Genomic DNA, 22,840 nt, shown 5'->3' on the forward strand with positions numbered 1-22,840 from the left:
TAACTTGGAGGACATTGCAAAGGTCGCCTAGGTGCAGGTAACCCCAGAGCCGCCTCTTCCCCTCCTCTCTCCTCATCTTCTTCCAGCGGTGATCTTTGGTTTTGACACCCCCAACCTCTCTCTCTCTCTCTCTCTCTCTCTCTCTCTCTCTCTCTCTCTCTCTCTCTCTCTCTCTCTCTCTCTCTCTCTCTCTCTCTCTCTCTCTCTCTCATCTCCGTTTCTATATGTCTTTCTCTGTATCTCTCTTTTTACATTTAGTCAAGTTTTGACTAAATGTTTTAACATAGAGGGGGGAATCGAGACGAGGGTCGTGGTGTGTGTGTGTGTGTGTGTGTGTGTGTAGAGTGATTCAGAGTAAACTACTGGACCGATCTTTATGACATTTTTCATGAGAGTTCCTTGGTATGATAATTATCCCCAGAGATTTTTTTCATTTTTTCGATAAATGTCTTTGATGACGTCATATACGGCATTTTGTAAAAGTTGAGGCGGCACTGTCACACCCTCATTTTTCAATCAAATTGATTAAAATTTTGGCCAAGCTCTGAAAATTAAAAATATAAAAATTATGATTGAAATAAAATTTCCGAAATCGAGTTAAAAACAATTTCATCTTATTCCTTGTCCGTTCCTGATTCCAAAAACATATAGATATGATATGTTTGGATTAAAAACACGTTCAGAGAGTTAAAAAGAATAGAGATATAGAAAAGCGTGCTATCCTCCTCAGCGCAACCGCTACCGTGCTTTTTTTGGCTTGTTAATTTCACTGCCTTTGCCACGAGCGGTTTAAGTCCTTTGTACTGGAAACTTGCATTCTCCCAGTAAGGTAATACATTGTACTACGTTGCAAGCCCCTGGAGCAAATTTTTGATTAGTGCTTTTGTGAACAAGAAACAATTGATAAGTGGCACTAGGGAGATTTAAAAGACAGCACGTTTCGTTTTGCAGCTCGTTTCGTTTGGTGAATGAGTCACCCCGCGAAAGGGAACGTGAAACGAGACGGCATAGGCCGCAGACAAGATTTAGATGTATTCACGTTTCGTTTCGGAATGAAAGGCCGGGCATGGCAGGATATGATCCGCTGACTGGGCATGGCATAATTTCAACTCCACGAGTCAATAAAGGATTGACATACTCGCATTGCACACACAAGAGCTTCACATTTTTCAATTCATGCACCTGCTCATCATCAATTGTATTTCACAAAAATTAGATCATTCATGTTGAATTCCAAGATTTACTCATTCGAACTCATTATTTTTTTTTATCCATTTCACGCATCTCAATTTTTACAACTGGTAACAGCCTATGGCAAAGAGCTCTACCGAACCATGTAGGCAATTATACCCTGAGTATTCCCCATTCTCAGAAAACGGCCCTGTGCACACGCCTGTGCCGATTTAGAAGCCTTTCCCCAACTAGGGGTTGTTTTGTACTTGTCACGTCTGTCCTCGATCAGAATGGAAAAAACCCCCTAGGAGGTGGTCCAGAATCGGGCATACTTTGATTATTTTCAGTCCAAATAAATCACACAGACTTTGTTTATACAAAATCACATACGAAGCCAGAATAAAAATTCGATGCGATGACCTACTTCTGCTTCGCCATTTGCTTTCTCACCATGAAGTTGGATAAATGTACCAGGATCAGCACCCTTCAAAATATTTCAGTTCACAACAGTTGTCTACCTCCAATGAACACATTCTCAGCGCTGAAAGACTGTGAAAGGGTTGATGAATCTAGCAATGCATAAAATGGCCAACAAATAAAACTGTTAGTGTGCAAAAATACTCACAAAAGTTGACGAAATATTGTTCGTTTTTTGGGGGTGGAAAACGTGACTGCGTTTTGACGTTCCACGTTCCGTTTCAGTTGACCTTCACCTTTCCAGCGAGAGACCCCCGAAATGATGACGTTTACCACAACTTCAAAACGAAACGTCCCGACGTTTCGTTTTTTAAATCTCCCTTCTATCTCATCTCCCCCCTTTCCCCGTCGCTATATTACCTTCGTGGTTGAAAACGACGTTAAACACCAAATAAAGAAAGTAAGAAAGCCACGAGCGGTGGACAGACGATGCTACGAGTGTACGGTCTTGCGGAAAAAATGCAATAGACGAATTGCCGGTTCCGGGACTTACATGACCCGAAGAGCGGCCCTCTTCGTATGCGCGCGCATCCTATTTTCCGCGGATTTTCTGCTGCGAGCACATTCGATGCCGGCTGCCGTCAGGCTTGAAGCTGAGAAGAGAAAATGAATTGGCTGTGTCTTAGCGTCGGGCGCGTTGTTGAACTTTTTTCATGCCAGTAGATTTGTGCCGAAGTGCAAAAGCAAACTATGGCATTTCATTGTGCGATTGCTCAATGCAGTAATGGGGCCCGGCGTTTGAAAAAGTGGAAGGCTGCAACGTGCGCTGCTCATCACATTTTAAACACCGAGTGTGACTGTCCTGCACCTTTCAGGTACTTGAACTTCTAACATTTTTTTTTTTTACTTTCGTTTATAACTAAAGTTTTGTCTCAACTCAGATTTCATCACAGCATTGGTCATTTAATTTTTTTTTTTTTTTTAAGTTTGTTTCTTTTTCTTAAAATCATAGCCATAGGTTATGAACGAAGAACCCAAGTTTCATGTTCTGGTACATACTGCTGATACTGACTTCTTTGAAACTATATTTACAGCCCAGTCATTGTAATAACGCTGTTGAATTTTTGAAACACAGAAAATACTTTTTAGTATTGAAAATGAATAAATAAATAATCACTTAGTTTTGAACTGAAATAGATGATCATATGTCAGTTGTCATAAGTGTGTCAAGGAGAACAGAAAAACTGCTGATTAAACATGTGTTTTGCTTTGTCTTTTATCCCATTTTATATTCATTAACGGTATTTTTTATTCCTCCTTTTTATGTTCCAGCCTATGGAAAATTCCAACTCGCAAGAAAGACCCTGCACATCGTGACAAGTGGAAGATTCTTATCAACAGAATCAATCCAACAACTAACAAGCTACTTTCCCCATCCAGAGACCAGAAGGTCTGCTCAAGACATTTCAAGGATGGGCAGCCAACAGATGAGAACCCCTACCCAACAGAACATCTTGGATTTCCTGATTTTCCCAAAAAGGTCAGTCACAATCTATCGTCAGTTTGTGTACATGAACCAGATATATGTATATATATGTGATTCCAGCCTTGTAAGTACAGGAAAACCGGCAGATACATTTTTTGTTATTACTTTTTTCTAGTGTTTATCCATTTTAATATTGTATTTTTTTTATTTATTTTTTTTTATTTTATTTATTTATTTTTTATTATTATTATTATTTTTTTTTTTTTTTTTTTTTTGGGGGGGGGGGGGTTGTATGCTTCTTATGTGCTTGGTTTTGTGACTTTTTTGGTGTGGGGGGGAAGGGGGTGTGTTGATGGTGGTCAGATAAATCTTCTCTGTGTAAACTGTAAAATGATTTCTTGATACTAATGATAGCCATGAATAAGTCTTCTGTATTAAAGTTTAAACTCAGTTTAAATTAAACAAGAAATTTCTGTTTATGAATGTGTCTGAACCTTGGGTTTATGTTCAACCACTGTTCTTTATCTGAGATTGGTTACAATCCATGACCTGAGTAATTCAGTGCTGTATTTTGCTGTTTTGTATGTTTCACAGGTTTCCAGAGTGCTGATGCATGAGTTCACACCTTTGCCTAAACGATCCAGACGTGGAGGGCTGACAAACACGATTGAAAGAGTCCTGGTCCCGCCTGACATACCAGAGCCACAACATGTAGAGGACCCAGTCATCGAGATCCAGACTACTCAGGCAAGATCCCCCAGCGTCAACGGTTTACTGCTGACTGTCTTCGTGCTTCTGTCTGTGACAAACATGCTTTTTAAGCAAGTCCAGCGACTAGCGAAAGACATCATTGCTCTTCATTTGCAGTGTTCTCAACTGAGGAAGGAGTTGGAGAACCTCCGCAGGGTTTTGGCTCAGGGAACCCATGTGCAAGTGAGCACCCCCACACCTTTGCCGCCCTTACCAAAGCCTGAAGCTAAGGCTGAAAATGTTCCGAAGTTGAAAGTTGGTCTGAAGCAGAAAAAAAGGCCACCAAATATTTTTCGAAATGTACTGACACCGGAGAATGTGAAATACTACACTGGCTTGAAGAGCAAAACTCTAGTTCGGCTTATCCATGACTGCGTCAAAGAGTATGTGGTGAGAAGGTGGAAGGGTCAAGCAAGTGAGAAGAAAAAGCGCGTTTTCCGCAAGCCTCCCTCAAAGTTTGGTCCAAAACGATTCCTGAGAGGCATCGATGAGCTGGTGTTGGTTCTCATGAGGCTTCGGCTAGGCCTTGATTTTCAAGACTTGGCGGACCGGTTTGCCGTATCAAGGAGTCATGCATCGAGGCTGTACACATCGTGGATGAAGGCATTGTCAGCAGTGCTGTGCCACATGATTCAGATCCCTGATTTGGAGACTGTGCTGGCAACAAAACCAGCACGCTACAGGGGAAGGGACCTGACAAATCTGGTGGCAATCGTAGATTGCACGGAGCTGTTCATCGAGACACCCCAGGATCTGGCTACTCAGGCTGCAACGTGGAGTGACTATAAGCACCACAACACGCTGAAGATCCTTGTGGGTGTGTGCCCAAACAGTTACATTTGCTATGTGTCTGCAGTATACGAGGGGCGGATTTCGGACACAGAGCTGACAAAGGACTCTGGTTTCCTTGAAAAACTACCTCCCCATACATCTTTGATGGCCGACAAGGGGTTCAGCATTGCAGCTGAATGTGCACAGTTATCCCTTGGAGTGATCATTCCACCAGGACGACGGGGCCAATCACAGATGTCAACAGCTGCAGTGCAAAAGACCAAGAAAGTTGCCAATCTGAGGATCCTGGTGGAACAGGTGATAAGACGCCTGAAGTGCTTCAAGTTCTTGAAGAACGAAATCAGCTTGGCTGGTGCTGATCTGGTGGATGAGGCTGTGATTGTGTGCGCTGCATTGTGCAATTTGCAGGGACCTATCTATCTGCAGTAGATTGTAGAAAGGAGCTGTGGGAATATTGCGGAAGATAATCTTTGATACACGCTCTTGATACTATGTGTACATATTTTGGATTTTTTAAACGCCAACTCTGGACGGTGCTTTGTGTGTGCATGTCTTGCACTTCTTACGTGAACTATGGATGATGCTGTGTATATAACTTGGATTTTTATGTGCATGGTGCTGTGTGCGCAAGTTGGAATTTTTTTTTATATATACATGTGAACTATGGATGGTGCTATGTGTGTACGTAACTTCAGGCTTCTTGCATGAACTGTTGATGGTGTTGTGTTTGATACTTTATCAGGCTGCCAAAAAAAAAAAAAAAAAAAAAAATTCTCAGAAGGATTAGAAGTGCCAAATATTTCAGAATATTGCGGAAGATAATCTTTGATGCACGCTCTTGATACTACTGGGTAAGGAGAGTGAGCTCTGAACTCGGTTGATATTGTGGATTCATTTCTTGATTTCATTTTATTTCTGGACTCAGGAGTCTTGGTATTATGGATTTCTTGTCTTTCTTAGTTTCCTTACCACCCAAGACTGCAGATGATTTTTTTGTTGTTGCTATGAGGACTTCAGATGTGTGTGTGTGTAATTACATTTAATTTGTGTGTGAAGTCTGAATTCTTAGACAAGGATTTGTGTTACTTTTTTTTTCTTTTTGTACCTGTGTTCGGGGTGATGCTGTGTGTAGTCAATTTGTATTCTTTATTGCTGTGTCAATGATCTGATTTTGTTTTACATAGACTCTAGTTAGATGGTGCTTTGTGTACAAACAATGTATGTTTTATAGTCATTATACGTAAAGACTAGATCAGTGGATGGGGCTGTGTGTACTTTTTTTTTTTTTTACATAAAGACTGGATGATTCTGTGTTTGTATACATGTTTTTTTATGTGAACACAAGATGGTTCTGTGTGTACATAATTTGGATTTTTTAAACGCCAACTCTTGACGGTGCTGTGTGTGTGTGGATATCTTGCATTTTTTATGTGAACTATGGATGGTGCTGTGTATATAACTTGGATTTTTTATGTGCATGGAGCTGTGTGCACAAGCTGTATTTTTTTTATATGTTAACTATGGATGGTGCTATCTGTGCACATAACTTCCGGCTTCTTGCATGAAGGACTGATGGTGTCGTGTTTGATATTCTTATGCTGCAAAATTTTGTTTTTTCTCAGAAGGATATGTTCAGTTATTTTCATGAATTTGCACTCACTCCTGCGAACATCTGTTTACGAGTAATAAATAGTCATTAGATGTGCCAAATATTTCAGTGAATGAAACCTGTACTTCTGAGTGCACTTCTGCCTGGTTTACTTTCAAGAGTGTCTGTCTTTATATGATCATAGCCATTTGCCAAGATACACGTTTGCTTGAATCGTCTGGTGTAAGAAGCGTTTTTCTTTGAAATTATGCCAACTTTGATTTTTGTGTGTGTGTAAATATTTGGGTGTTCTGCATGTCTTGTAATGTCAGACACAGTGTGATGGTGCCCTTTTAACTTGCATGTTGCACTGATGGTTTCAATAAATGTCTTGATTCATTACCACCGTCTTCTGATCTGATAAACTGATGTGCTGAACAAGGTAATTGATGAAAAAGTGTGTGGTATACGGTTGCTACTGCTGTGTTGCTGAGCCGTTTACTGTAAGGGTGGTCTTTTGATGAGATGATGAAAGTTTTGTCATAAGATGACCCTGACAGTAAAAGGCTCAGAAACGCAGAAGTGTCATAAACCAAACAGTAATAGTGCAGGTTTTCGGCTGTATAATGCTATTTCTACTTTCAGTTCCTCCATGCACACACACACACAGTTCATTCACACAATTCAATACATGAACAAAATCAAAAGTTTGCAATCCCTTGTTATTAAATACCTCAGTCACCTAGTATGAATGACACATCAAATGAAGTCACTAAATGGAAAAAAGTGAAAATGTTAAACACAAACAAAAACAAAAGCTCTCTGAATGATTATTTGATGACCCCAAAAAGGAGCACTTGAGACATAAATATGTATGAATTGTATGTTAAAGGCCCAATACCTGCCACAAAGCTGTCTCAAATCGGCACAAAATAAGACTCAGGAGGTCAAATAACGTGTGGAAAAGAAAAAATTAACTAAAAAACTAAAAATAGGCAGATCTAAGTGTTTTGACGGTTAGCGTTACACAGTAAGAACAAAGAAGGGTGATTTGTGCATTTGAGATTGCGGTCGTCAATCATCCTCTTTGACTGTTTACCATAGTTACGGGGCATATTTGAGTAAAACGTTCTCCTAGTTTTAGGTGTGTCTTAGGGTACAGTTCATACTCCACATTATTTTGGAGGCTGAACTCGTAAAAAAATTCAGTAGGTTTCCTTCATTATATTTAACAATTTCTGCCCCTTGCACCCCACTACCCACCCACCACAAAGTGATTGATCCCATTACGTGACTCCCTAGCGACTATAATCTGTACAGCATACAAACACAAAAGTCACAAAGTAACCATAAAAAATGCTTATCCTGAAATTAAACAAAACCTAAAATCATACGACTATAAATCTGGAGATTTCATTCAGTCGAAGAGGTAATACCAACAAATCTGAAAAGTGTTCAATCCATTTAGTCAATAGCACTAGTTATCATTCAGAGAACATATTTCTTCAGATAAACAATAAAAAGAAATATCAAACTGTATCAGTACATTTCAGGCAATCCCAACAGTCCTCATCCCCTGGTTCAGAGCCCTGAACAAAACCGACACACTGCAGGTGGTACCACTCTGGGCAGGAGTCACACTTGACTGAAAAGTCACAGAAGGCTTCCGGTTCTTCAGAAATGTCCTTAAAGCAGACCCCACAACGGTAGACTTTCAAGACAGTGTCCTTTTTGGACACTTTGGTGTTCTTTCTAGTTGCTCGCTTGCGTTTCAGGGGTGGGATGTTTGGCAGGAGAAGAGGTGGGGAGCTGGGACGTTGCGAATCATGGTCTGAGCTTGACTGTTCCTGTTCCATTTGACCAGAGCTGCATGACGCGGTGCCAGGACAGTTTCCGGGGCGACTTTGTTGAAGAAGTGCAGGTGCCACCCGGCTCTCCCAGAACCACGTCAAATTTGGAAGCATCTTCTGCCAGAAAGCTTCGTCAAATGGAACAGGAACAATCAAACTCCCATGCTCTGTGAAAATGAAAAGATCACAACATGGTCGGTTGGTCAGGGCCATCTGCCCTTGAATTTGTCCATAGTATGTATGGGTCTTTTTCAGGGAGATTTTTCCATCAATCTCCTCCAAGTATGGAACGTTCTGTACAGTTGGCACTTGGTGTTTGATTGTCTCAGGACACTTCACCTCACAGAGCCCCTCACCACAGCAATCACATGTGGTGAGAAGGTCAGGGCTTGAGGCGAGGAATGGGAAATCATGGGAGATTACCAAACCACTGTCACGTGCAGACCATTTCTTGTGTTTTTTGCTGACCTGCTGCATGTAGCTGCGTTTTGCTGCAGGTTCAAGTGACAGGCCATGCTTCATTGCCACAGTTAGTGGTGCGGCTCCTCTCCCTAAAACCTTATCCTCCAGCCAGGTTGACTGTTCATGTCTGCCACTGCCAGTCTGCTTTTTTGCTGTCTCTGTCTTTGTGTGGACATTATAGAACACAGAGGATGTGATGCGGCCTTGTCGCTGTCTCTGCCATTCAGCGCAATCCCCCTGGCTTCTTGTCGCCTCCTCCACCGCCGCTAGCACTTCTGGTGTTGCTGACATAGCTGCCTTCAGTTCTTCTTTTGTAGCACAAGCCCCGGCAAGATCAGCTATGGGCTGAGGCAGAGTCGGCCTGTCTGGTTGTGCTGGTTTCTGTTTCAGTCTAGTCAGTATGAAGACACTGTCACTCGCCTCCTCCTGAAACAAAGTCTGTAGTTTCTGAGCCATTGCAGTTGTGTTGGACAGAATCTCATTGTGTTCAGGTGAGAACGGCTGAAATTTCTTCCGTTCAAGCCTGGCCTTCTCCTTGTACCCCCGTGGCGTTTTCTGTCCATAGACGTCAGAGGCCACGTGGGTGTCCCGCCATCTGCGGGGTTTTCGAGCCACAGGCCCACTTGGCGTCACCCAGCTGCAGAGACTTTCAGTTGACCGCAGGTCTGTGGCACCACATTTCACTGCAGCCTCCACACGGAACAAGAGGCCTGCAATGTGGTTACAGGACCCCAACACCCCTGCAGGACAGGTGCAGTGTGCAGTCTTGATCTCGCCTCCTGCAGAATCCCCACATTTCTTGGATGCCATCACCCAGACTCTGTAGGGTTTGTTCCGGATGCTCATCGAAGGGTAGACAGCAGCCTTCAAAATGCAGCATGGTGCTGACTGCCTCACTGGGTGGTACAGTATCTCGCGTACCCACTCACACCTGAAGTAGCGATAGGCCTTGCCTTCTTTATAATTGTTCAGCAGTCTGTGAACCAAGTCCGTCTTGCTTGCTGCAGTCTTCTTCAGGTAGTCACTAATGTCACTTATATAAATACTGGGCCAAGAAAACCGACCAGTTTCTTCCGTCAGCCACCCATCCTCAAAAGTAGCAGGATCAGGATACACGTCCCCGTCAACAGCCAGCTTCCTCTTGTACTCATCAAGAAGCCGCCTCTCTCTCTCCTCAGCTTCATCGTCGATAGGGGTGTCCGACTCGAAAGCAGCCCAACTCCTAAAACAGAAAAATATGACCCATGTATTTCTTGGTTTAAGCTAAGTCTTACAATTTTTTATTTTTTTTAACATCTACTGATCTAGTCTTCTTGACGTTTGAGTTTGCACTAAAGATGAAACACAACTTCTGGTTACCTTCACCACTCTATTTTAAAACCTCTCTGACTGAAAAGGTATGTAAATTATAATCAAATTTAATGAGTTGATGATAGTGATCTTTAATAAAAAAGTATACCCCCCACACTCCCCTACACCCAACACACACACACTCACTGAGACATACTTTCAGTCTCAGTACTGACTGATGTCATGAAGTAAACTGGCACACTGGAAAAAAATAAAATAAATAAGAAAATAAGGTCACATCACCGTGCAAAAATCATTAACTGTTTGTAAGTTTCAAATCTGATTTGCTGAAAGAGAAAAAAAAAAACAGGCAACAACAACAACTTGAAGTAACTGAACTTGCTGCTCGTCAGCACAGCTCCGGGCCCCTGCAAAACTACGTTGTAGCATGACATCAACTTCGAAGGACACACAAACGTTTAAATTTTAACTCACCGTGCAACAAGTTGTTCAAAATCGCCCTCCACGCTTAGCTTCCTGACACTCAGGAAGTATTTAAGGGCATCAAGGCTCCAAAGCCGTAGTTTTTGCAGGGAAAAATCGCTCAGGTCCATGGTACTCTCAGATCGCAGTGAAAATGACCGGTGCTCGCAGGTTGCGTGGGGTGAACTGCGCATGCGCGAGTCGCGGAATAGGCAATCCGTCTATGCGTTCAGTTTCATTCTGTGAGTTCGACTGAGCTTGACTAAATGTTGTATTTTCGCCTTACGCGACTTGTTTTTCCTTCTGTACGTGTGTGTGTGTGCGTGTGTGTGTGTGTTTCTCTATCTATCGTTCTCTAGGCCTGCCTCCATGTCTGTCTTTTCTGTCTGTGTTTCTGTTTGTCGATCTGTATATCTGTCCGTCTGTCTGTCCGTCCTCTCTCTCTCTCCCTCTCTATCAATCTGTTTCTCTCAATCTCTCTCTCTCTCTCTCTCTCTCTCTCTCTCTCTCCCCCCCCCCCCCTCTCTCTCTATCAGTCTTTCTCCTCTCTCTTTCTCTCTCTCAGTCTCTCTATCACTCTCTCTTCGTTTGATCGTTTTCAGTCTGTATGTCTGTCTGTCTGTCTGTCTGTCTATCTCTCTATCATACCTTCCCCTCTCTCTCTCCTCTCTTTGATCTCCCCATCTACCCCCAAACCTGACGCCATGAAGTGTAGAATGGAAATCGGTGGTGAATGTGTGTAAAAATGGAACCCAAACCGGCGAGAAGACCAGAGTGGAGGGGGGCCCAAGGTCGACGTGAAGTGTGGAACAAACAGCGAGGCTTCAAGTTGACAGCCCGGGCTGCATTCAGTCCACACACCACTCTGCTGCCCATTATTTAGCCAACGTTTGCACAGGCCAGCTTCGACCCCCCGCTCCCTCTCCCCCCTCCACTCCTCTGATCCAGCACCCCCTCTCCATTGTATGTGGACCCAGCAATTGTTTTAGGACCCCTTCGAAATAGAAGAGCAGGAGTGCACAGGAATGTAACCCCTTCGAAGAGCGCACGGTAGAACAAACTCAAGTTGAGCAGTCACGGTCTTCATGGTTGCAATTGCCAAGTAGGATCCAAGCCGTTGCGCTTGTCCTGAGATTGTACGAAAGAGAGGTCCAAGGTAAGCACGTCAGTGTAGAGCGAATGGCGAAAGAACTTTATTTTTAGCGCAGCTATAGTGCCAAGCTTGATCCAGGTCGTTGCAGCGGTCATAGGTGTTTACAAAGCGTGAGTCTGAGGTTTACACCTCGGGGTGGAGCGCATGTTCGAGCACATTCGTTTTGAGAAGGGCTTCATTACTGACTGGATTCAGTCCATTGCAGTGGTCTTCGGAGTGAACATAGCGATGGAGGGTTCGAACGAAATGTCAGTGATCCGCTGGGCCCCGTGTCAACATTTGCTCCTCGCCTCCGTTTTCACACTTGCCCAGTGGCCAGGAATCTGCTCTAGCGTTAGACCCGTGCGTTTTCCTCCCTCTGTCTCATCTCTTCACATTGCATTTTTTGTTGCAGCAAACTTTATCCGTGATATGTTGCAAACTCTTTGTCTGATTGTGAATGTGTCTTGTGTCACAGTTGTTGTGTTGTGTTGTGTGTGTTGTGTGTGTGTGTGTGTGTGCGTGTGTGTGCGTGTGTGTGCGTGTTGTGTTGTGTCAGTTGTGTTGTGTGGTGTGTGTTTGTGTGAGTGTGCGCTTGCGCGTGTTTGCTTGCGTGTGCGAACGTGCGTCCGTGAGTGCTGATGTGTGTTAATGTGTGTGTGTGCGTGTGTTTTTCTGTGTGAATCTGTATGTCCGCCTTTTACTTTTGTTTATACTCCTTGACATTGTTTCCTTTAAAAGAAGCCCATACACTGCAGTTTAGTGATGGCTGCGAAGATGATCAAAAGTCTTGAAACAGCGTGTCAGTGGTGCTATCCACACCGAAGTTGATGTTACAGTCAAAACTGCCCTGGCGACCACCTCTCTAATGAGAGCACCTGCCCACAACGACCATTCCGAAGGATCCCTGACGAGTTTTTACACTATATAATTTTCCTTTTCATTGTGACCACCGGTCTCTAATGACCACTTTTGGTCGGTCCCTTGGTGGTCGTTATAGACACTTCTCTCAGGTGTTTCGAGTGCACACAGGACAATCATATTCTCAGCGAGGTCCATTAACAACCGTTTGACTTTTCTGCGAAGTTCAACGTATCTCTGCACTAATAGTTTTAACATTCTAATCGATGATCCAAGGAACGCCACACAATAGACTTCGCATGAATTCAACGGTTTGTATACATATAATATAGAACATATGGCACACTGAGCGATGTGTCCGTTCAGAAAATCCATTTTGCATCGCATGCAGCAACATAACAGTTGCCTGCAACCTCGTGGTCATAATAAAATGAGCAAAAGATACCATTGTTTAATGTGCAACTCATGATGTTTGATTTTGCAGTCTGTATCGCCTGTCTGTGTTTGACATTTATGTCAATAAATCAGTGGCAGGCCTTAGTTTTGTTCTTGTTATGGGGGCCAGGAGGCCCCCATTTATTCTTGCTGTACCACGCATCTGGGACCCCATACCCAAAGCCACAGTCCATGCCATAACACATGGACGCCACTCTTATCCCCTACCTTTTACACTACAACTTTGTTGTTGTTGTTGTGTGTGCACAAGTCGAGAATGTGATACATGAGAACATTCCACGGATCAGATCTAGATAGTCGCATTGAAACTGATTCGTGCGACGGTTCTATGCAATCAGTTTCATTTAAAGTTTGCTGTGACTCGCAACTATAGTGGGACCACAAACTCAAGCCTCAGGTACAGTCACAGCTTCTCGACTACCAAAGCACCCAATTGCCACCCTACTCCTCCTACTATTAACACCGCTACAACAACTTCTTCTTGTCTTTTTTCTATTCTTTTTTCTTTTATCTCTTTCCTTTTCTTCTCTCTCTCTCTCTGAGGGGGGACAAGAAGACGATAGTGTGACAGGCATCCATCGCTCCAATACATCATGGATGTACGGCGGAGAAGCGCGCGCCACGATGTCGGGGCGGTGTGTCGAGGCTAGCACGTATCATCACACCGCTTTCTTATCAAGGCGATTCCGCCAACCGCTCGTCGCTTTCAGGGGCAATCATGCGTGCCTCCCTCAGGCGCCAGTGCATACTAGCGAGACAGTTTTGTTCGTCTTATTTTTTTCTCGTTTAGTGACTGACGATGTTGTATACTAGTACATGGTGTGGTGAGGTATTCTGTCCCAGGCAAAAAGAGCCTGTGAAGCGATCAAATCGTAAGGCTTTTTATTTTGCGTCAGGGGGTCCCCTCTTTCATTCCCAGTTTCTGAGCATTACAAAGTTGTCCCCTTCGTATTAGAGTTGTATTGAGTTGGCCGTGCGAGGAACGCATGCAGATTAAGAGGGTTCACACACACACACACACACACACTATACACTCGCACGCACGCACGCACGCTCGCACACGCACACATCACACACACACATAATAATACACCACACCACACACACACACTTTGTTACTGTACAACGAGGACGACCACCATCAATAGCTACAAGCGGAACGGCAGCAACAAGATCCACGTACCCCGGCAAATGAATGCCAACATTGCCGCAAACAAAGAAGAAGAAAACGTCCACCCAAAGCCCGTCTGCAAATGCCGGAAAGCCTTATTTTAGGGTGCATTTTTCAGCGCCTAGAAGTATACGTAGCAATATTTGAACAGGACACACGTCTATACGGTCTACGCAAATGTGGGTACACAAGTCATGGGGGCAACAGAATCCAAGTTCTGAAGACTTGACGGCACTTTGCGTTTGGTGTACAATCATTTCCGCTTCTTGATCAAAGTCGCCATTTTCTTCTCTCTCAGGGGGGGACTACTTCTGGGAGCAAGATGATTAGTCTCCCTTGAGCTGTTTTATGCGACGAGAGGGCAATGTAATGCACATTTCTTGGGGTGTTCTTGAAGGTGGTTTTGCCGCCAAGCCATTTAAACTGAAAAGAACTGCAGGGAAGGGAACGAAAAGCAGCGAGCGGGTTTGTTGTTTTTGTTTGTGCGTCATGTTTACATATTTGTGTGATTCTTGCTTGAGTGGGAACAGACTTTTTTACGATTATTTGTAGCTTTGCATTTGAAGGCATAGCTGTTGTTGTTTTGCTCGAACTGAACTGCCTCGTCTGCTCTTTGACATAATTAAATCAAGACAGAAACGTCTTGCAGACGGTACGGAGCTTTAGCGCTGAGTTTTTGGTAAAAAGACTTCGCAAAGCTTTCGTGAAGTCGACTCCGGGCTCAACGAAGGACCGCCTTAAAGCATACAAGTCAGCAAATACACTGCAACTGTCAGCCAATCAGTCAGCCAATACACTGCAACTGTCAGCCAATCAGTCAGCAAATACACTGCAACTGTCAGCCAATCAGTCAGCCAATACACTGCAACTGTCAGCCAATCAGTCAGCAAATACACTGCAACTGTCAGCCAATCAGTCAGCCAATACACTGCAACTGTCAGCCAACAAGTCAGACAATACACTGCAACTGTCAGTCAATCAGTCAGCCAATACACTGCAACTGTCAGCCAACAAGTCAGCAAATACACTGCAACTGTCAGCCAATCAGTCAGCCAATACACTGCAACTGTCAGCCAACAAGTCAGCCAATACACTGCAACTGTCAGCCAATCAGTCAGCAAATACACTGCAACTGTCAGCCAATCAGTCAGCCAATACACTGCAACTGTCAGCCAACAAGTCAGCAAATACACTGCAACTGTCAGCCAATCAGTCAGCCAATACACTGCAACTGTCTGCCAACAAGTCAGCCAATACACTGCAACTATCAGCCAATCAGTCAGCCAATACACTGCAACTGTCAGCCAATCAGTCAGCCAATACACTGCAACTGTCAGCCAATCAGTCAGCCAATACACTGCAACTGTCAGCCAATCAGTCAGCCAATACACTGCAACTGTCAGCCAATCAGTCAGCAAATACACTGCAACTGTCAGCCAATCAGTCAGCCAATACACTGCAACTGTCAGCCAATCAGTCAGCAAATACACTGCAACTGTCAGCCAATCAGTCAGCCAATACACTGCAACTGTCAGCCAATCAGTCAGCAAATACACTGCAACTGTCAGCCAATCAGTCAGCCAATACACTGCAACTGTCAGCCAATCAGTCAGCCAATACACTGCAACTGTCAGCCAATCAGTCAGCAAATACACTGCAACTGTCAGCCAATCAGTCAGCCAATACACTGCAACTGTCAGCCAATCAGTCAGCAAATACACTGCAACTGTCAGCCAATCAGTCAGCCAATACACTGCAACTGTCAGCCAATCAGTCAGCAAATACACTGCAACTGCAGACACGCTGATAAAAGAAATCATTGTTCTCTTCGAGTACGTAGCTCGGCGTTAGTTAACATCCAAATAATATCCTAGACGTATTTAAAAACAACAACAACAACAACAACAACAACAACAACAACAACAACAACAACAACAACAACAACAACAAACATCTGTATGAATACTACGGGGAAGAAAAAAAATGTACAGTTTATAAAAGTACTGGCCCGGTTACGAACTTGTTTGCAAGGCTACAATTAAAGACTCTTTCGGGGGCTTTATTTGGCAGAGTTGCGCCCCCTCGAAACAGTGAGGCAAACACACGTGACAACCAATCGACGAAAACAACAACAACAACAACAACAACAACAACAACAACAACAACAACAACAACAACAACAACAACAACAACAATAACAACAAGCAGCGTTCATGGCAGCAGTGAACAGCGAAATCCGACGAGTACATTTGGGAGAGAAAAGGGCAGCACATCGAGCAGACACTTCATAACGTGCACATCTCAGGTCATCATTTGCGGTGACGTCATTATCGTTTCCCCCCAATGATCAGCAGCGCGGGTTTGCCTCAATTGTCATGAAAGTGCGCAACTCGTGCACAGCCGATGAAAAACACGAAAGTGTCCACCCGCCCCCTCCCCGTATGTCGTCTATTCCAATGATACAGCTTTGACTAAAAATTCAAGAATCTTTAGAGAGAGAACTGTACCAGATAGCGCCAGACACCTCCTTAAATGGATGAGCTGTTATGTGGATTTGTTTTTATTGCCCTGTAACAGAGAAGTTGTGTTTCCCCAAAAGAACAAACAGTAACTTTCCTAATTGTTTCTAATGTTTCTGTTTTTTCCCCAGTTGCAATAAAACAGGAAGGCTGTTAGTTACTAGTCGGTTTTCCTGTCTATGTTCTATGGCCAGACAGCCAGACAGTTACAAGGCAGCCAGGTAGATATTGCGTATAGTCATTCGATGCATGTCTATGCTCTTTGACTTTAAAAGCCGCCCAACAATAGTTTTTAGACACACCCTGCTGTTTAACCTTACAAGACATGTACAACCAGGTGATTACAAGTTACCAGTCGGTTTTAAAGGTAGGGGAAGGGCCCCTAATATGGACCACTTTTTGTTTCATGCTGATAACTAGCTTGTTTTCTTGCGAAGAAGTTTCATTTTGTGTTTGGTAGTCCTTCTCTCTTAGGTTAACCGTTAGGCCTAATTAGAGTGAAATAGCTTTGATAGACATTCAGCAAAAATTAAATACAGAACAAATCACAAAGGGTCCATATTAGGAGCCTGGGCGCCTATTATGGACCAGTGAAGCGGCCTTCACGAATCCCTGTAAAAAGCCCCCTATATTTCAAAATAACATGAAACAACTTAGTGTACAAGTCAGCCTAATTAAAATATGCTCTAGATTTATCTGTTTCGGGTTGATGAGAGCATTATTTGAAGCACACCAGGAAACTAAAGAAGCTTATCAAAAACAGAGTGAAAATAAGTGAAATTATCAACTTCCACGAAAAGAAGACTTTTTGTTATATTTTTGTTAAATCTCGAGGGCTAGTTATAGGTTATTTCCAGCAAGCTTCTTAATGAATTAATGAAAATAGCCTTTAGCTTTTATTTTCTTCGATTTGTTGAAGGTGGTCCATATTAGGGGACTCGCACATACTTTGAGATTTTGCTATTATTTTTTGTTTGCAGGAGAAACTCGGGGTCAACACTGCTAAAATGCAACAAATGCGGTCTTAGCTGTCATAAAAAGCAATTTTTGTGTGATAAAAGCTTTGGCTGTGGACAGAAACGAGTCCGTTTTAGACGGCAAATTTAGAGTGAACGCTGCCAAAAGTGAAAAAAAAGAGAAAAAGCCTAACGGTTTTGAGATTTGTGATTCTGCAACTGTTTTGACATGTGCAAGTTATCCAGAGAGGGTGAATACAGCGAATAAAACTTTTTTGAGCGCTCTAGCGCCGTTAGTTTGTCAGAACAGGAGGTGGTCCATATTAGGAGCCGGTCCATATTAGGAGCCCTTCCCCTACCGCCGAACCTGCCCTGGCGACCAACTCTCGATTACGACCACTTGCCCATTACGACTACGTACACCTCAAGATTTCTTTTCTACATAATTCAACTTTCCATAGTGACCACCTGTCAGTAACGGCTACTGTTGGTCGGTCCCTTGGGTTGTCATTGGGTTGTCATTAGAGACATGTCAGTCCCTTGGGTTGTCATTGGGTTGTCATTAGAGACATGTCAGTCCCTTGGGTGGTCATTTTAGACAGGTGTAAGTGGTGACGTACATCACAACAAATGTGTCTAGGCTTTTATCTAGGATTCTTCTACGTGAATACATACCAAAGTTCATCAGCCTGGCTACGTTTTCCGTCAATGTGCAAACTTCCAATTTCACAGTTTCCAATTTGTAACGGAAGCAGCTAGGCTGTTTGTTTGCGGTATGTGTACAAGGTTATGAATACTTTTATCCCATCACGGTACAAGCCCAGGTAGGTCTGTTGTAAAGTAAACAATGGCTTACGTGAGATGAATGTATTTGTAATCCGTACTCTTAAATTTGAACCAGTACGTTATGTACCAGTAGCTAATAATGCGTCTGCTTTTTAGCTTTATTAACAGAACAAGAAAATGGGTTGCCACATGTAGTAGTTTTCTTTAAAAAAGTGCCCAGGCAGAAAGATACTTATTGTATGTGAATAAAGATTTGTCTCTGCTCTTTAACGTTAACAAAATAGCTAGAGAATGACTACATGTAGGTTTGTTTGTTTGCTTAACGCCCAGCCGACCACGAAGGGCCATATCAGGGCGGTGCTGCTTTGACATATAACGTGCGCCACACACAAGACAGAAGTCGCAGCACAGGCTTCATGTCTCACCCAGTCACATTATTCTGACACCGGACCAACCAGTCCTAGCAATAACCCCATAATGCCAGACGCCAGGCGGAGCAGCCACTAGATTGCCAATTTTAAAGTCTTAGGTATGACCCGGCCGGGGTTCGAACCCACGACCTCCCGATCACGGGGCGGACGCCTTACCACTAGGCCAACCGTGCCGGTTCTACATGTAGGTGCATTTCATGTCTTAATAAGCTCTTCAGCAAAGCAGCTAAACAGTTTCAGCAATAGTTACACGCAGTTTTGGTGTTTTAAACGTCTCTGCTCTTTAATTTCATGTCTTAATAAGCTCTTCAGCAAAGCAGCTAAACAGTTTCAGCCTAATAGTTACACGCAGTATTGGTGTTTTAAACGTCTCTGCTCTTTAACTTTTAACAAGAAAGGCAGGCGCTTTACTTGGTTCATTGGCTGTTTAACGCTTCTCAGGGCCAAGGAAGCTAGACAGGGCGGCAGTTTCGCCTTACAAATGTCAAAGTCACGGACCCCAAACTCCAAGGCTGCGGCACCTCCGACCGAACGAAGCTCGGGTATCGCCGCCGTCCGGGTAGAATTACCCACCTGTCTGCCACTGACTGCGAGGGACAAAACGTCCCAACCGTGAGGATTAGGACACAATCAGGGTAGATTACCACCCACAAATTGCATGACACGCTTGCACACTGGAAAGAGCGTGCTCCTCTTTTGGGGTCCAGGTCAGACATTCTGTGTTTAGCGTCGGATTGCGAAAAGTCGTAAAAATCCGTCTTCCGCGAATGCCAATAAAATACTAAAAGGATAATAAATAGAAAATAAAAAAAAAATAAAAAGGAAGAAGAAAAAAGCAGAAAAAATGCAGCTAATGGGGAACAGCAACATTTCATGCACGGTTACATGTTTATTGTACCACTGCAGAAAAGCGATTGCAATGTGAGGAGTAAGTGGCATGGATCGTCAGCAACTAGAGGCGATACGTCAATGCCAGGTAGGGTACGTTTTATACAAGTCAAGGTATTTGGCATGTTACGCGATACGACTTACACTCGCTATCATCCTAGCTATGTTGCCATGCGATACGACTTACACTCGCTATCATCCTAGCTATGTTGCCATGCGATACGGCACAGACGCCGTACTGTCATCGCTACCTTCACACTGCCATACGTCACAAAGGTGATGGAGTCATGTCTGTGTCTGCAACATGATACGTCACAGAAAGTGTACGTCACTGACAAACCCCTACAGCCATCGACACATTCGCTGAGAGACGTCACTGCTGTGGTAAAGTTATAGCTGTCTCCGGAACACGATAGGAATGACACGTCACAACAGCGATAAAGTCGTTATTGATTCTGCAAAATGATGCATCAAATGAATCACACGCCACAGCGATAATGCAGGCATTTCTCTCTCAACATGGTGTTACAGGAATCACACGTCATAGTGGTGATGGAGTCAGGGATGTATCCCCAACATGATTCGTCACAGGAATCAAGCAACACGTTACTGCCATCTGCATAGGATACGTCATAGGATGTATACGTCCCTGCGGCGATGGAGTCATTGGTGTATCCCCAACACAATACTAAAAAAGAATCATTACAGATGTAGGTAGCTGAATTTTTGTTAAACCATTATCTATCTAAATCTAATTTATTGAGGGTAAAACAGTTCTCTTTAAATCCACTTAATTTTTTTCCCTCTTCTTTGCTTTCTTTGGGTCAAAAGTATACCTGGTCCTGTAAACGAACTGTATAACCTGTGTGGTTACCTGAACATAGACCTCAGTACGTTCTGAAGAACACTGTTATTTTTTAGAAGAACCTTGGCACTTGACAATTGTTGGTCAGTTTCACAAAGAACACGACAGCACAATCAATTTCAAACAGCCCCAAACGGACAGACAAGGGGTGGAACAAAGCCTGTCCGGAGACACGATCGGTCACGTTTAAAACAATAAGAGGGCAAGCCAGTACAAACATCGTCGACGATCCAGAGCATGTACTCATTCCCCATTGCAGGTTTACTACTATACAATATCAACAGGTGTCACGCGACTGTGCTGACCAGAAGTACATGTACTTGTCAGATGAAGAGCCTGAAGTTTGTCAAGACCCATCGTAATCAATTACAGAAAGCGAAACTGAACAGGAAACATTGGGGCGAGAAAGATTTTCTCATCTAATACTGTGTTTGATTGACAATGCTTCAACAGGGTTACAAATGAATCATGAGTCACGTTGAAGAGTACAAAGGATTTATCCCCGTGCATTATAAACTTGTCTCCAGTGTCTAAATTTGGAAAATTTGAAATCGGACAAAGGAAAAATAGACAAATAAATGTGGTTATAATCAATGCCAACATCATGTAAAGAAGGAAGAAGTATTCCTGAAAATGTTACATTCAAATGTATCCTCCATCAAAATATAAGCCTTTCTTGGGCGGGCCAATCAAATCGAGCTACTACTGGGTGACCGACCCCCAACAAATGCAACCAACAGAAATGCTAATTACTTCTGTTGACTTCATATTTGGTGTACGTTAACATGACCCGTTCCTAAAGTGGCACATTTATAGCTCAAATTGTCCGACTTGTGTGCACTTAAAAAAAAAATGTTTCGAATTCGGGGATCCCCTCAAGAGTGCGAGGTTTGACATTGAGCGGTAGCCATACTTACCTGATTTATCAATATCAATATGAGGCTTATATAGCGCGTATTCCGTGGGTACAGTTCTAAGCGCAGGGATTTTATTTTTTATTTTTTTTTATTTCATGCAATTTATATCGCGCACATATTCAAGGCGCAGGGATTTATTTATGCCGTGTGAGATGGAATATTTTACACAATACATCACGCATTCACATCGGTCAGCAAATCGCAGCCATTTCGGCGCATATCCTACTTTTCACGGCCAATTATTCCAAGTCACACGGGTATTTTGGTGGACATTTTTATCTATGCCAATAGAATTTTGCCAGGAAAGACCCTTTTGTCAATCGTGGGATCTTTAACGTGCACACCCCAATGTAGTGTACACGAAGGGACCTCGGTTTTTCGTCTCATCCGAAAGCCACCCCCCCCCCCCCCTAAGACTTTCACCTTTTCATTTATCTGAATGTTCGAGTATACAAAAACACCTCCTCCCCTGGATCATCGGTGACCTAATTAAAGCAGATACAGCTAGGTTCAGGGCAACCCCAAGACAGGATTGCGTACGTGTCATTGACAATTTTGGAGGAGTAAGTTGGAACACATTTTGGAGAGAAGGTAAAAGTCGGACCATTTTACCTACATACAGGAAACTTTGTAGAATGGTCGTGAACAAACTAAAGTTCATACATAACAACTATAAAGATATTCGCTGGACTGAAATGACTGGAAAAATGACCCCCTTTGTTGCAAAGTCACACTTGCGCAATTTCGCGCAAAATTCGTCAATGACTCAAAAACATTCCTCCATTGTAAATGCCTTGATCCTGCCTGTAATTACCGTATTCAAGTCATTGATTGTCTAAGGTTGGTTATGGTATACTGTGCCCTTAAAAAAACTCCCAAGGTGGGCTTAAATCGAGTTAGTTTGGGTGCAGCTCAATTTCAAACCTCGTACTGTTGAGTCGATCTCCGAATTCACAAGTTTTTTGTCGAAAGAGCCCACAAGTCAGACCATCTGACCTTCAAAATTGTCACTTTGTGAACTGGTCATGCATAAGCTGAAGTTAATGAACGCCAAATATGAAGTAATTCGTTCGACAGATGTAGAAGTTATTATCATTTGTGTGGGTAGCATTTTTGGGGGTCACCCTCAGGAGCTCTGAATGCCAATCCCACCGTTCCCCCTTCTTACTTATGACTGACCGGTATAGGTACTCAAGACCTAAGATTTTACTGTCCTTAAAAAACAAGGAAATTTGCCACTCAGTGTCGGGGGTTACAGATATAAAATGCATCACATTAACTAAAAATTAAGGCACAAGGCACAAAGGAGAGAAGCACAGTTTTAAAGCAAAGTCAGAGTAGACACACAAGCCAGCACTTGCTCAAAAGCCACCACCTCAAGCCTTCAAACTTCACACAGTGATCCTCATACCGGTATCTTTTTACAAGTAAAATATCATGACTTTCACAAAATCCGGTCACCATGTTGCGCCAGCCAACCAAGTCAAGGATTTTGTCATTGAAAACATGTAAATATACGAAACAGTAATCAACATGAAGGAATGAACGGCTGCCAATTGAATTTCTG

General features: G+C 43.2%; 2 protein-coding genes across 2 annotated transcripts; one reads left to right on the forward strand and one right to left on the reverse strand.

Annotated features, from left to right (window-relative positions):
- Positions 1–2,112: 2,112 nt before the first annotated feature.
- LOC138975404 (uncharacterized) lies at positions 2,113–6,608 on the forward strand. Its single transcript, XM_070348078.1, has 3 exons — positions 2,113–2,465; positions 2,923–3,130; positions 3,671–6,608. Exons 1-3 carry the CDS (start codon positions 2,341–2,343, stop codon positions 5,045–5,047), a joined length of 1,710 nt encoding a protein of 569 aa, XP_070204179.1. The 5' UTR covers positions 2,113–2,340; the 3' UTR covers positions 5,048–6,608.
- A 302-nt stretch (positions 6,609–6,910) lies between these two features.
- On the reverse strand, positions 6,911–10,514 carry LOC138975397 (uncharacterized). Its single transcript, XM_070348065.1, has 2 exons — positions 10,304–10,514; positions 6,911–9,740 (listed from the first exon to the last, which is right to left on the reverse strand). The coding sequence occupies exons 1-2, from the start codon at positions 10,483–10,485 to the stop codon at positions 7,736–7,738; spliced, it is 2,187 nt and encodes a 728-aa protein (XP_070204166.1). The 5' UTR covers positions 10,486–10,514; the 3' UTR covers positions 6,911–7,735.
- Between the last annotated feature and the right edge of the window lie 12,326 nt (positions 10,515–22,840).

This window comes from Littorina saxatilis, linkage group LG1, assembly GCF_037325665.1.
Source record: "Littorina saxatilis isolate snail1 linkage group LG1, US_GU_Lsax_2.0, whole genome shotgun sequence".
Taxonomy (NCBI): Eukaryota; Metazoa; Mollusca; class Gastropoda; order Littorinimorpha; family Littorinidae; genus Littorina; species Littorina saxatilis.